At 58.4% G+C, this 14,839-nt stretch overlaps 1 protein-coding gene across 3 annotated transcripts; it reads right to left on the minus strand.

The window, feature by feature from the left end:
* Positions 1–320: 320 nt before the first annotated feature.
* Positions 321–8,568, minus strand: SLC29A4 (solute carrier family 29 member 4). 3 transcript variants are annotated; one of them, XM_042798291.1, is made up of 12 exons: positions 8,360–8,568; positions 6,130–6,299; positions 5,299–5,430; positions 5,072–5,185; positions 4,861–4,989; positions 4,292–4,366; positions 3,632–3,897; positions 3,408–3,543; positions 2,991–3,178; positions 2,485–2,725; positions 2,241–2,410; positions 321–1,936 (listed from the first exon to the last, which is right to left on the minus strand). In XM_042798291.1, exons 2-11 carry the CDS (start codon positions 6,287–6,289, stop codon positions 2,268–2,270), a joined length of 1,584 nt encoding a protein of 527 aa, XP_042654225.1. In that variant the 5' UTR covers positions 6,290–6,299; positions 8,360–8,568; the 3' UTR covers positions 321–1,936; positions 2,241–2,267. The 3 variants fall into 3 exon arrangements, with proteins under 3 accessions (XP_042654225.1, XP_042654224.1, XP_042654226.1); XM_042798290.1 differs by having other exon boundaries at positions 321–2,410; XM_042798292.1 differs by lacking the exon at positions 4,292–4,366 and having other exon boundaries at positions 321–2,410.
* Positions 8,569–14,839: the final 6,271 nt, after the last annotated feature.

Consider the following 14,839-nt stretch of genomic DNA (forward strand, 5'->3'; position numbering starts at 1 on the left):
GCTCAGGGGAGAGGGACGCCCCTGCAACGTTACCCCTCGTCCTTTAAAACGAACCACATGGTGCTGAGCTTGTACCATCTCCACCCTGGGCCACCGGCGCCTCGGCGCGGCGGATAGTGGCGGTTCTAGCCTGTACAGTTTTAATGTACCAAAAGACTCTTTAGCCCTCCTGTATTATAAGTCTTTAAATGGATTCAACTTTTTAATTATAAATATAAATATAAATATATATATATAAATATAAACTTTTTAAAACTGTGAAAAAAATTATGAAATTATAAAAAAAAAAAAGAAAAAAAACGACAGAAATGAACACAGTCTGACGTTTAGAATATTATTTTTTATTTCCTGTTGGATTGTGATTGTAAATGATCTGGGAACAGGCACACCCCCCCCACGCTCAAAGTGTACTGTACTTCTAGAAGCAAATTGTGTGAGCATATTTTAAAGAGCGAGAGAGCGCGCGAGAGAGATTTTATGCTAATGTTAAATAGAAAGCACTTAAAACCCACTGCCTTCTATGGAACACAAGGATATTTCAGACAATCGAGAGGAAAGGAGAGCCAGGTTTTTGTCTTTTTTTTTTGTTTTGTTTTGTTTATGTTTTGTTTAAAACAATTTTTTTGGCATTCTGTTTGTTGGAGAACTCCGTGTGATCTTTTTTCATAAAAAAAAAAAAAAAAAAAAATTAATTGAAAAAAAAGCAACCCAAGAAAGCATCTTTCTTTGTCTCGCTTGTCCTGACTGTGGGGTTTTTCTCCCTTTGGTGACAATGATCGCTTTTTGGCTCAGCCCCTGCCTTGGGTCTGGGGCTCTGTGGGGACACCCTGTCCCTCTGGCAGTGCCCCCGCAGGGTGGCACTGAGGGACACGATGGGACCCCGGGCTGGAAGGTCCCTGTGGGGCAGGAGGTGCGAATCCTTCCCCTGCGACCACCCTCGGGCCGACTCCCTTACCCCGAGCCCTGCAGGGACAACGCGTTGAGGAGGAAACGCTGGATTTGCTCTTTTTGGTGTGAGCTGCGCTTCAGCCAGCCAGGGGCTTGGCATGGTGAGATCCTCCAGTGATTGGGGGGGGGGGGGTGGGCATGGTGAGATCCTCCAGCCCTTGGGCTTTGCTTCCTTGGGAGGCAGCACCCTCCCAAAAAGGAGCAGCCTCGGGTGTTGGCACCTTCTCCAGCTGGTTTCTGCTCCCCGCAGCCCGTTCCCTCTCCCGCTTGCCGCCCGTAAAGGCGGTGCGCTCCAGCAGCGGTTTGCAGGCTGGCGGGGGTGTGATGGCACCTGGTGACACGTCCGGGTGGCAGAGGGGACCCTGGAGATGGGGAGCAGCACAAGGGACACCCCAAGACCCCCCCAGGACAGGCCGCAGGCATCCCCCTGGCTGTAAATCAGCCCAGGCCATCGCCAGCAGCTGAGTGCTGGGGCCGTGCCGCTGGCACTGCTAATGACCAGGCATCGTTGTAAAGACATTTAATCTGGTGTCAGCTTCATTTATGTCCCTTGAGATAAGTCCTGAAGCTCAGCACTGGCCCTGGGTGGCATCTGCAGTGCTGTGTCCTTTGAGACACCCCCCGCCCAGAGCACACCAGCAGCGTGGGGTGGAAGGGAGGCAGGAGCCTGCCTCGCTCACAGTTAGCGAGGTGGGGGAAACAAGACACAAGGAAAATAAAAAAGGTATTTTCTTTCCAACCAGCAGAAGTGAATTGGGTCTTTTACACAACGATTGGCATATTTGGGGAGGGAGCGTGATTTCAAGCCACTCTTAGTGAAAACCTGCAGCACCATCAATGAAAGTGAGACCCACCTTCCCAGAGCCACTGGGGACTGAAGGAGTGTTTCTTTCCTTTTTTGCTCTTCCTCCGCCTCACCAGCCTTCCATCACCCTTCTCCCCAGTGCTGGTCCTATTCTCTTTGGGATTTGGCAGTATTTTCTTCCTCCTGGGAATGGCTTGGCTCAAACAGGAGAAGACCCTCCCCCTGCCTCCACCGGAGAGCTACACATTGCTGAGGTGGAGCTCACCCCCCCCCCCCCCCAAAAAAAGAGCAATGGGACTGCACCCCGGGGTGAGGAGAATATCACCCCAAGAAGTGGCCCTGGACAGCACCTGGCTGGGCAGCACCGTGCCAGCGGGAGCCCGGTCCCTGTCCGCCCTGGGGCAGCTTTCTGGCTTTGGGCATCGTCCCCGAGGAGGGACGTGAGCCAAGCGGGGCGTTGGGGACCACGGTGGGAAGCAGGACCCACCTTGTCCCCATCGCCCCGCCCTGGGGCTCAGTACCCAGATGTAAAGGAGCCGTTGGAGGTTTCGGTGTAGAAACAGGTACTGTGGGATGTACTGGTGAGGCTGTAGGCAAAATACGCCACGGCCGAGCCCAGCGTCAAGCCTGTCATGTAGGACACTGTCATGGTGTTCCCTGTGGGAAGGGAGATGGGGTGTCAGGGTGCTCTGGCCACCCTACATGGGACCCCCGGGAGGGCTTGGTCCTACCTGCCAGCTCCCGCTGCTCGGGGCTCACTTTGCCAGCAGCCAGGATCATGGGGACGCTGCCGAAGTAGCCGTTGGTGATGCCCATGAGGAGGGAGAAGATGCAGGGCCAGGCCGGGTGGCCAAAGGTGGGCCTCCCGTTGGGGTAGACGCACATGATGAAGAGGGGGATGAAAACCACGCGGAGGCAGGAGTAGATGAGGAGGTGGGTCCCTCTCCAGTCATAGGGCAGGGCAGCCAGGATCTGCAGCGAAGGGCAGAGACCATGCTGGGGCGGGGAGGGAGGCGAGGAAGCTGGGGAGGGCAACACGGTGCCCAAAACGAAGGAGATGAGGTGGTGGAAAGACCAACTGCTGCAGGAGCCCAACCTCAGCCATGCTGGTGAGCAACCTCACGCTGCTTAGGTACCCATGGGGCGGAGATGACCCTCGGTGGAGCCAAGCGGCTTTGAAAGAGGACACAAAAAGGAGGCAGGCCCGCCACTACGCTGGTGTTCGCCTCTCTCCTACCTTGCCGACGAAGTCGGAGAGGTTGAAGATGGCCATGATGAGGATGGGGAGCCATTCCCCCAGCGTGCAGTTGTGGATCTCTGACTCCAGCCCAGGGAAGAGGCACAGAGTGATGAAGTAGGTCATGGCGATGGAGAGCATGTAGGCCCAGATGAGCCGGGACACGACGTAGCGGTGGAGCAGCATGTCTGGCAGGGACGGGCAGCACAGCTCAGCCAAAACCTGCAGCCCTCCCCTTGCAGAGCCTGCACCCCAAGGGTGGCTTCCATAGACAAGACGACCCCATGGTTTTGGGCACACTGAGAAAGGGACGACCCTTCCCCAAAGCCCTGGGCCACCAATTGCTCCTCCTGCCCTGCAAAATGCTGCAAAACCACCCCGTTGGCGTGGCTTGCCCCCCCCGAGCCCACCACCCACCTCTGAAGCTGGGCCAGCTCCTCTTGATTTTGGGCCGAGGGACATCGAAGCGCATGTAGGTGCCACTGCCAGCCAGCTCAGCTTCAGGGCCCGGGCTGCCCCGGGGGGAGCTCGGCTGCCCTCGCTGCTGGTTCTCCTGGGTGGGGGGAGAGGGGACACCAGTGCTGAGCTCCGGTGGTGAGAGGGTCCCCAGGGGTCAGCGGGGAAACCCGCCCTTGGCTTACAAATCGGATGTCCTCAGCGGTGACATCATGGTGGACGCGGTAGCCCGTCCCAGGGTCTTTGGGCCCCCGAGTCTCGGGGAGACCCTTGCGGGAGCAGGCTGTGTAGTAGCGGACGAAGCGGGTGCGCTTCACCAGGAGGTGGAGGATGAAGCACGTCAGCTCCATGCCGATGGAGATGAAGAAGAAGATGACCGTGTTCTCCTTCTCGTCTGACAGCAGCAGCTTGGTGAAGATACGGCTGAGCGAGATGATGACCCCAGCAGTGCCTGGCGGCATGGGAGAGTTATCAGCGGTGGGGTCTGCTGAGCCCCACAGCTCAGGGACCCCCCCCCCCCCGTCAGCCCCCCCATTACGTCAATGTGATGCCACCAGGTGTGGAGGAGTGATGATTTTGGGGGGATGAAGCCAGCTCCTGTCAGACATCCCCACGCCCAGCCTGGCGTGGCAGAGCAGTGGAGCTTGCAAGTGAATCAGAAGCCATTAAACACCCCGGTTTGTTCGGCAGCACCCTGGGGTGTCCCTGATCTGCTGGGCTGTGCTGGGGACAGCGGAGCCCCGGGTGTGACTCACTGGGGCCCCTGGAGAAGGTGCAGGAGGGTCCCCCCCGAGCAAGCCCATGAGGTTGGACGCGGCGGTGGAACTGCGGACGCAGGTACTTACTCTCGCCCGTCATCACTCCCTGTGTGTAGCGCTTGGGCAGCAGCCCCGTGTAGCCATAGAAGCTGGATTGCTGCACTTCAGGAGAGATGCACCGAGGGGAGAAGGGGGGATTATTCCTGCAGCTGAAACGCCGGGCAAGGGGAAGAAACCCCATTGGGAGCCCATGTGCTGTGCCATCCGGGAGCTGCATCCTTCCCAAACAGCCGCTGCAGCGCCCGGAGCATCCTTGCCCCAAAAGCCAGGGGGGCTTTTTGCCCTCCCTGTATGCCCCGCCACAGCTGTTCCCACCAAGAGTGGCCACCAAGTGCAGGGGCTTGGGAAGCCCCCGGGGCTGCCCAGGTGGGTGGTGTCGGGGACCAGTGCACGGTTTGGTGCTGGTGCCCCTGGCCAGTCCCGCGGTGCCTGGACAGAGGTGGGGGCGGGAAGGAGCAGGGACGCGAGGGTCAGCTTATAGCGGTTAGAGGAAGAAGTTGTCCCAGGAGACCGCGGATTTTTGGGTGGGGCTGCTTCCCCCCCACCTCCATCTAAAGGGCTGTGCTTGCCCCAGCACCAGCCGCTGTCCTGCATACCTGTGCAGCCAAAGGCCACCACCCCGACAGCGACCAGGTTGATGGCGTAGGCTTGCCTGCGGCTGAAGAGCTCCAGCCAGACGTCGCAGATGCTGACAAAGAGCAGGGGCCCCAGGGCAAAGAGATAGCCTGGGGGTGGGAGACAGAGGCGGGTGGTGGGGGGACAGCACGGGGAGAGCACTGAAAGGGGTGCAGGGACCCCCCCACTCACCCACGGAGATGCGGGTGTGCAAGCTCAGCAGCTCCACCAGCGCGTTGTTGAGGATGACGGCCACCAAGGCCACCAGGATGTAGGTGAGGCTCATGTCAAAGACGATGGAGGTCCCTGCAGAGAGGCAGGTGATGGGGGGTGGCAGGGGTCTGGCTCCCCTGGAGGTGGGGCCGAGCTCTTTCCAGGTTTGGGGTGGGTGCGAAGTGCTGCAGCTGCTGGAGACTTACCTGGGTATTTATGGTGCAGGTAGTCCACATCGGTGATAAAGCTGTTGTACGGCAAGAGAAATCCCACTCCGGCCAGCAGCATGGCAAAGTAAATCCCATGGTATCGATCCTGGGGCTCGGGATCATCAGAAACTGCCCCAAAAGGGAAAAGAAAGAGAAAAAGACATGACAATGGCACCGCTGCGCCCATGGGACCTGGAGCAGACCCCAGACTTGGGGTGTTGAATGGTGATTCTGCATCCTTTATGGCAAATGAGGGGGGGATCCCACCCACAGCAAGCAGCCCAGTGCCCCACAGAGCTCACAACTAAACAGTCCCAGCCCCAAGAAACACCTTCCCTAAATAAAGGTGTTTCAATGAGACCCAGGAGGCAGGAAAACACCCAGACCTTGGGGGCTGATGAGTTTTAATTGCAGTTGAATAACCTGAGAGCCAGGCAGTGTAGGTAACATCCAAAGTCAAGGTGCAGGAGGGGTGGAGGGGGGGATGTGGAGGTGCACAGGGCTACCCCAGGATGTGGAACAGGGCTGGGGTAAATCCCAGGAGCATCCCTGAGCCCTGCACAGGGAAGGATGAAGCTGCAGGCTGAGCCAGGCAGGAGAGCCAAGGCTTCAACCCTCAACTCCTTGCCAACCTGCAGAGCCCACTGCCACGGGATGCTGTGGTGACTCACATGGGTACAAACAGGTCCGAAAAAAGACGTTAGGCAATTTTGTGGCATTTCAGGCCATTTGTGGCTATTAAACCTGTTCCAGGAAGCTGCTAAATGGATGGGGAACAGGCAGGGAACCCGGCTCCTGGCTGCGGCTCGGGGCCGTGCCTGCCCTCACCCGGCTCCATGAAGGTGAGGACGCCCTTGGCCTGGCTGCCCCGCTGCAGCTCTTCCTCCTCCAGCTGGTAACTGTCAAAGCTGAAGCTCATCACCACGTTGCCCTCCGGCGTCCCCGCTGGGCTCAGCTCCTTCAAGCGCTCGGCTCCCACCGAGCCCATGGTGACCGACCTGGGAGGGACAGCGGTGTCACAGCAAGGGACGGGTGGCACGTGGGGTGGCCCTGAGCCTTTGCCACCCCGCCGTATTGCTGTGGCTCCGGTGATTTTTCCACCTGGAAAGATGCTTTCCCCGAGCAGAGTGGGGTCCCTCGATCCACTGGGCAGGAGTTTGGATTTGGGGTGGTGGGTGGCGATGAGGGGGGGGGTGCTCCATGTGAGCCACCCCCAAGGCACAGCAGTTGCCCCAGCCTGGTTCAGCACCTCACTGGGATGCTACCAATGCGAAACATCACTGCGATTTCCAAAAGCCATTAGAGAAATTAACAGATGAAAACCACTCACGGAGAGTGACTGACTGCTGGGGAGGATTCCGGCTGCCCCAGGAAGACTTTGCTCTCCGCAAGTAGCACACGCTTACTCTGGTTTCTGCCTTCTTTTCATGATCTCTGCTGCCCGGGGCTGAGGCAGAGCCACCAGCCTGGGCAGACACACTCCTGCAGCCTTTTCAGGGAGAGGATGGGATGCAACCCGGCTTTTAAGGCAAGCATTTCGGATCTGCTTCTCCGAGGGCCCATGGCACAGCAGGGAGGTGCTCAGAGAGCCGCTGGAGAGACCCCAGCAGCTGCCCAAGAGGATATGCACTAAATGCATCCCAAAATAAGCTCCCAAAACACCTGGCATCGTCCAGAGAGCCTACCAGAGCCACTCAAAACATGGTTCATCCCTCTGGGGAACAGCCCGGGGCAGTGCTGGGGAGGGGGGCTGCTCTGTATTACCAGCATCAGTCGCTAGATGCCACGCTGCCTCTGCACCCACCCCCCACAGACCACCCAGCCGGCCGGGGAGGCAGGGGGAGTGAAAAAATAAAAATAAAAATAAATCAAAATCTCCTCCAAGTCAGCAGGTATGAGGCAGGCAAAGGAGGAAAAATCAATGACACTGATTTCTCTGGTCTCCCTGCCAGACATGGCGTTTGCAGGAGCAGAGAGGTTTTCCAGCATCTCCCCCACTGCCAGGATCGGATCCGAGTGGGGGGATGTGGTGCCCACAGATCCTGCAAGCGCAATCCTGGAGCCTAAAATGCAGCTGCTTGCTGCACGGACTGGTGGCACAGAGCAGCTCTGTGCGGAGGCCTGGATGGGGCCAGGCTGGGGTCCCCACCCTGCATCACGCCCCAAAACGCCCCATCCCGGAGCACCCCAGGCAGAACAACCTGGCGGGGCACGTTTTGGGTGGGGATACTGCTCCGTCCCAGTCAGAGCTGGCGGTGATCCCCTTCACGGGGCACCCTCCTGCGCCTGATGCTACCCCAGGCAATAAAACCCAGCGGGAAGCATCTCTTGGGATGCCGGGAAAGCCCGTTGTGGGGATTTTTCCATAGCAGAGATCCCAGCTGGGGAACACGCCAGCTGGAAACACCCCGTACCTACTGTGGCCCAAACTTCTCGGGGCCGGGAGCGGAGTGGGATGCGCTGCACAGCCACGGTGCTGGACCAGCCCCTCAGCACCAGTCTGCTTCGCTTGCACCGAGCATCCCTGCGCTGCGGTAAATCAGATTTTCCCCCTCCTTTTGGATTTACACCCCGTCTACACGGGAGGGGGCTTGAGCCCTGTCGCCCCTCTGCACCCAGGGTGGGAGTCGGGGGGCTCCTCCATCACGGCCAGGGGTGGGGGGGTCTCATTCAGGGGCAAGGCACCTGCAGGGCCGGGAAGAATTGGGGACCCCTGCTCTGCTGGCACCCCAATGCCGGTTTAACCCCGGGCATCGCAGACACCCTCCCCCACACACCCCCCCATCCCCAGCCAGGCCGGAGAAACGCTTTTTTGCTCTGGCAAAAGGGTCCCCCGACATCTTGCAAGCAGCGAAGTTGTAATAACCAGGGGGAATTCAATAACCCACGGGCTGAAGGAGAAGCTCCTCGCTGGAGGGAGGGGGCGGTAAACCCGGCCCCGGCCGCGCCCGGGGGGGGGGATGCTCGGATGTCGGAGGGGGTGTCAGGGGGTTTGGGGGAGGCGTCTCCCCGCACTTCGCCCCCCCCCCACCGTGCCCAACAGGTCGGCGGCTCTTACCTCCCTCCGCCGCGGCGGTTCTGCGGCACCGGCTCCGCGCCCGCCCCGCTCAGCACCGGCGGCCGCCGGGCCCCGGCCCCGCCATACCGGAGCCTCCGCCGGGGCCGCGGGGGGGAGCCGGGGGTTGGGAAGGGGGGGGGGAGCCCGGCAGCGAGCGCGGCGCCTGCGACCGAGGAGCAGAGGCGGCCCCGGCCCTGCCTCCCGCCCCCCTCCGCATCCTCCCGCCTCCCCTTCACTCCTCCTCCTCCTCCTCCCCCCCCCCCCCGCCCAAACGGGGGCGCGCAGAGGGAACCGGGGACCCCCAACCCCCCCGCCACGGGTTAGTCCCCAGGGCCGCAGGAAAGATTTTAACAATGAGCAGAGCGCGTTCATACCCCTGTCCATAGGTACCGCCTATAGGTACTGCCTATAGGCACCGCCCCCAGGCGCTTTAGGGGGATTTCGGAGGGCTGGAGCTAATTACAAAGAGAGATTAATTAGGAAGAAAGCCCTGGTAATTTATAATGTCATTTAGGACGTGAGCTTTGCAGGGACGTGGTCCTTCCCACCCTGCAAACGGTTTTAGAGGGAGGGGGTGGACGCGGTTCAGCATGAGCTGGCCCATGACGGATGGCTGGACTGACGGACAGACAGACGGAAGACCAGAGGGAGGGTCAGAAAGACAGATGGATGGATAAATGGACAGTTAGAAGAAGGATGGATGGATGGATGGATGGATGGATGGATGGATGGATGGATGGATGGATGGATGGATGGATGGATGGATGGATGGATGGGTGGATGGATGGATGGATGGGTGGGTGGGTGGATGGATGGGTGGATGGGTGGATGGATGGATGGGTGGACAGACGGACGGATGGATGGATGGATGGATGCATTGCAGCTCTGGCTAGCAGAACGCAGCAATTCCCCCAGCTTTTGGGGGAAGCAAGTAGGGGGTCTCTGTTCCCCAGCATAACCAGGGGGTGGAAGAAGAGGAGGAAGGGAACCACAGCTTGCGGTGGTGGGGACATCTGTCTAGGGAGAGGACACGTGTCCCCAAGGAGGGTGCTCCAGGCAGGGACACGGTGGGTGTCCCCACCCCTTCTGAGCTGGCCAAGGCTGCAGGCAACATCATGGGGATTTTGCTTCTTCTTGCAGGAGCAGCGAGGCATGGGGGGGGGGGGGGGCCCACGCACAGCAGCTGCCCCCTCCCACTGAGCTGGGGGAGAGCCCCGGGGGACCAGCCCTTGCTGGGCTCTCCCCACCCGCAGCGTGGGAGGATGGCGGCAGCAGGAGGGAGGAGAGGTACCGTCCCTGCTCGCTCGCCGTGGCTGCAGCGCGCCGGGCTGTGAATTACAATCTTCTCGCGGTCAATAAACGCAGCGTTGTATAAATCAGCGTGCGGGGCCGGCGGGATGCACTGCTGCCGCTCACGCCAGAGGAAATTAGAGGCAAAACCGGCTGTGCCTCCTTGGCCGCCCTTCTGCCGGGAGCAGGGCTGAGCAAAGGGTCTCCTGCAAACTCATCGCAGGGAGGAAAACAGCCCAGGTGGAAATTTCCATCTTTTCTCCTTGGCTGAAATAGCCGGAGTTTGGCTCAGTGCAAACCAGATTGCTGAGCTGAGCTCTGCCCGGAGCCAGGGGCTCAGCTTTCCCGGCTCCCTCCTTGGCTGAGCACCTGCACAGCTCAGTGCACTAGTGCAAGGAGGGATTTTTTTTTTTTTTTTTTTTTTTTTTCTTTTCAGGCTACTTGTTTTGGCTGGGTTTGTTCACCTCTAATTTGACAGTGTCATTGTAAAAATCTCAAAGCACCTCACTCCCTTGGGGTATGTCCCCTTGCCCTACACCAGACCCCATCACCCCCCTACCAGGCACTTTGGAAATTTAAGAAAAGGGGGTGACTGCGGTGGGGGTTCCCCAGCGGTGCCTGTGGCTGGTTGGCACCCAGACAGCATGAATGCTCTACAAAAAGAGCAGGATGAGCTGAAGCATATGTGTGCTCGCCTTTTCACAGCTTCCTGGCGAGGCCCTGCTGCCTCGGCGCTCACCAGGCGGCATTACTCACTGCTTTCCACAGGGATTTTCCCTGTGGGCCAGTTCTCCCCATCCCAAAGCCCCAGGTTTGGAGCTGGGGAGGGGACTTTTAAAAGCGACCAAGCTCAGGCGAGCAGCTCAGCTCCCAAATGCACTTGTTGCTCTCTGCATCGTGGGGAGATGCTGTGAGCGAACACCTCGTGGCAGATAGCAAGACCCTGATTTTTACCGTCCTGTCTGAAGTCACACGATGTCTTAATCCCCATTTTGAGGGGTGAGGGGGTTCCTTTTCTGCTGTGGGTGCTGGGCTACCCAAAGAAGCTGTTATGGCTTGGAGGGCTATGGGAGACCACAGGGAGATGAATCCACCAGGGTGAACTTCTCTGAGTGCTTTCTCTCTGCTTTCCCCACCCCCACGGGCAGTGTTAGACCCAAATGACACTGTCCCCTCTCCTGAAGAGCCCAAGGTGCCCCCCAAGGATGGGCAGGCTGAGCTGTCTCTGCCCGATGGGGACACGGAGGGATGGCAGTCCTCTGAGCTCAGGTCTCTGTGAGTTTTGCTGGGCTCGTCAATTTTTTAAGCTGGCCCTGAATAATTCAGCTCTGATGTAGCTGGCTCGACGTTGGTGAGTTTGGATGCTCCTTGGGTTTCTGCTTGACCCAGTTTAACAGCCAGGAAAACCTGCTAGGCATGATGCTCCGACTGCGATGGGGCAAAGCTGCCCAGCCACCCCGGTCCCCATGGCAGGAGGGACATCCCGCACACACAGCTCCATCCCGGGGTCTCTCCCTGCACCCTCACATCCAACAACGTGGACTACGGACCATCCCTCACCCACGTCACAGCTTTTTGGAGGTATTTTTGCCTTCTCCCCTTTTCCCACCCTCTCTCCGCTGTCCCATGGCCCCCGGCACGAGCGGGTGCATCCCAGCAGCATTTACCAGATTATGAGAAGGGATTTGCTCAGCTCCAGGAACCAGCTAACACCCTGCGGCCACCTCGCCACGGGTCCTTGCTGGTCAGAGCCTCTCCTTGTTTTCCTGGATCCTGGTTGAACACTGATTAATCCCACCGGGTGGAATAAAAGGCTGCTGATTCATTTGGCTTGGAGACGTCAGATTAGGACAGTCTCCAGAAATCCCCTGTATTGCAGTTTTCTCTTGCCCTTCCTGTGGAGTCAGGTTTTATTAATCATTGCTGTTGCAGAGGTGAAAGAAAGGAGAGACCTTTCAGGTGTCTGCATCCCACCACACTGCCAAAAACCTCAAGCCATGGCTTTAAATCCTCGAGGACAGTGGGAAGCAGCTGTCCCTGCTGTCCCCATCCCCGTGAACATAGTCACAAGCCATCCCTTGGTTAAAGAAAGGCAAAACTCGGCTCCTTAACCAAGCCATGCTCACCCTGCCAGGGTGCCCGGGGTGTCCCGTGCCCAATGCCACGTCCCCTCAGCACCAGCCAGGCTGGGTGACACCGTACCTGTGATTGCTGAGCAGGGCGGGGGGGGAACGAGACAAAGGGCTGCCACATCTAAGCCCCCCCACTCCCACATCCCCACGCTCAGCGCTCCCGGGAGCGCTGTGCATCCATCTCTTCCGCTTCATGGGAAGGGGGAGGCTGTTCCCAAGCCTGCAATCCCCTCTTGGAGAAGCTCCTTTAAATAGCACCGTAGCCTTCGCATCCTTCCCCGGGGTCTGCTCCCAGCGCCGGCCAAGCGTGCTGTGCCAGCTCTAGGAGCATCCTCGGCAGCGCCGGCTTTGCACGGAGGCAGTGGGGATTAAACAGGGATGTTGTCACTTGGCCGGAGTCACATTTGGGGGATTATCGGGGCCTGTGAGAAGCGGGGAGTAGCCAGGGAATTTGTTGAGTGCAACCAGAGGGAGTTTGTCACAATCCGATTGCAGGTGAACAGAAATCCCAGGTGCTGGCGGGAGCTCGGCACTGGAGGCTGCGGGGATTAACTGGGTTTTCCCCAAGCTTTGCAACAGGACTGGGGCGGGAGGAGGAGTTGCTCTAAACCCAAAGCACTGGGTTTAAATGCTCCAGGGAGATGCAGGGGCTGAGCTGAGCGTCAGCTTTGGGGCGCCCAACCCTCTTCCCAAGGCCAAGGGGACCAATTTTCTTCCATGCGGATGACCCGATTCTCCTGCCAGGGGTTGCTCTGTGCATCCCGCCTGCCCCCAAATTAGCTAAACCAGCCTGGGAGAGCTGGAGAAACCCTGAGAGGATACTCAGAGCCTTTGCATTCCACAGGACACTCCCCCCACACCTCACCCCACCCCTCCCCCCCACTGCCTTTGTTGGAAGAGCTTTGCATCCATCTCTAATTAATCCAAGATGAGCTGCTAATTCAGCTCCTTGATTGCAACTTTGCATAATTGCTGCACACACAGGCAGAGTGGCAGGATGGGATAAAAAAAGGAGTCAATCAGCAGTGGGTGTAGAGGAAACAACGTCCACTCACCGGGCTATTTAAAGACCCAGGTTGAGAGATTTTTCTCTGGAAGGAGAAAATGGCGACAACCACCCTTGGATGGGGTTTTCCCGCCCATGCTGGGCTCACAAAGGGCCTCTCCAGCAGCCACAAAGCCTGAGCCCCTCTGGGAAATGGTGAGTTACAGGCAATACAACCCCTTTGACTATACCCATCATGCTACCATATGCTGGCCCCCTCCTCCTCACGCCCCCCTTTTCCCAGCATCAAAGAGGTTATCTGTAGGTTTCAGAGTGAACGCCCCACCGAGGTGAGCAGGGCAAATGCATCCTCCAGAGCCAGCGCTCCAGGTTTCTCTCCCACCCACCAGGCACACTAGACCCCTGTGGTCATGAAAGCTGTTAAAACCCCCCAAAACAAGACCCAGAGGACAGCAGGCCAGGCCTGCCAGCAAGGCGTTACCTCCTCAGGAAGCAACCCAGCAGCACAAGGGAGGCCAGGCAGCATCACCCAGAGCCCTCGGCGGCACAATTAGCAGGAAAAAATTCTGCTTTTCCTGCCAGCGATGGGCAAAGCCGTTCCCACAGGGCTGCGGGGGGTGGGTGGGCACCCAGGGGCACCCACTGCCAGGCAGGCAGGCGCTGCGCAAGCAAATTGCTGGTCGAGGCTCGTGGGTTATTTTGCCACCCTTCTCATCCTCCTCTGCTCACATCCCACCCACAGACATTTCCCCCCACCCCCCCCCCCCCACTTTACCACCTCCACACGCACCCCCAGCACCCCGAAAGCTGAGCGACAGGGCAGCAAACAGCGGCAGACAGGTCAGCCCCACGCTCCCTATTCACGTTTCGCCCTGCAAAAGAGAAGAGCTACTTTGAGCTCCGGCCTTTTCTCTAGAAAAATGCAGCTCCCAGCCCGGGGGCCCCTTCCCTGGCCCCATGATGAGGGCTGAAAGGGGGCTCAGGCAGCCAGGCTGGCCCCTCCACCCCTCCACCCCTCTTAATCAGCCAGGGCATGCGTGAAGCCTACGCGAAGATTTCGGCACTATTGACACACACGGCCATTAAACGCCTTACGGGGGATTTGCATAAGCTTGGGGAGGGAAGAAGAGCACGGAGAAAAAGTGTCAACAATGGGAAAGTAAATGCATTAAAGTGCTTAGGAAAAAAAAAAAATCTGATAAAGGAATAAACCAGTTAAGGGAATATATTACTTGTAGCCCAGTTATCCAAATCCTGTCTTATAGGAAATCCTCTTAAAGCGATCACCTGATTGTGTGTTAAAATCCTAATTGAATAATAAAAGAATTATGTATTTCTTCCATAAAGATGGGAGCCCACGCGGATGTTCATTTGGGGTGGGGGGGTGGAGCTGATGGCAGAGGAGATGCAGGGCAAAAGTAGGGTGGCAGCACCTTCCAGGAGGGATGCGGTGGGAGATGGGGGGGCTGAGGGAGGATATGGGCACTGGCAGGGATGCCAGGGGAAGGCTGCAGCACTCAGCACCTTTGAGGGCAGCAGAGGAAAGCTTTGCTGGGGTGGGCTGAGGAGAGACAGTGCCCAGGGGGAGGACAAGGACCCCAAGGACCCCCAGACCCAGAGCTGCAAGGAACACAACTGCAGCCACCCAGCATCCTGGCAAAGGGGACTCTGGGGGGGGGTTACAGCAGCCTCTGAAACTGCTGAGGAACAAAGCTGGGGGCCCACATCCAGCTCTGGGGTAAACCCCACTGCTGACACAGGTCCTGCAGCAGAGACGTGGCCCCCGCCGCCCCCTCCCCATTCCCCCTGCCAGCTTGTCCCCCCGTTGGCCCAGCCAGGGCTGAGGGTGATGGTGCACAGCCTCTAGTGCCGGCTGCTGCCCTTCCCCCTGCCTCCACACTACAAATCAGATGCAAAAGAATTTAAAAAAAAAAAAAAAAAAAATCACCTAGAACTCAGGAGGTGAGGGAGAACAGCAGAACTGACACGCACCAAACCCACAGCCCGCACCCACAGTGATGTGGGGGGAGAAAAAGAAACAAAAGAGCTAAA

This window comes from Tyto alba, unplaced genomic scaffold (genome assembly GCF_018691265.1).
Source record: "Tyto alba isolate M040663 unplaced genomic scaffold, T.alba_DEE_v4.0 Super-Scaffold_28, whole genome shotgun sequence".
Taxonomy (NCBI): domain Eukaryota; kingdom Metazoa; phylum Chordata; class Aves; order Strigiformes; family Tytonidae; genus Tyto; species Tyto alba.

Coding starts and splice junctions, on each gene's coding strand:
- SLC29A4 (XM_042798291.1), bottom strand. CDS start 6,289: ATGGGCTCGGTGGGAGCCGAGCGCTTGAAGGAGCTGAGCCCAGCGGGG. Junction 5,186..5,298: donor CCTGCACCATAAATACCCAG/GTAAGTCTCCAG, acceptor GCCTCTCTGCAG/GGACCTCCATCGTCTTTGAC. Junction 3,179..3,407: donor GAGCTGGCCCAGCTTCAGAG/GTGGGTGGTGGG, acceptor CGTCCCTGCCAG/ACATGCTGCTCCACCGCTAC.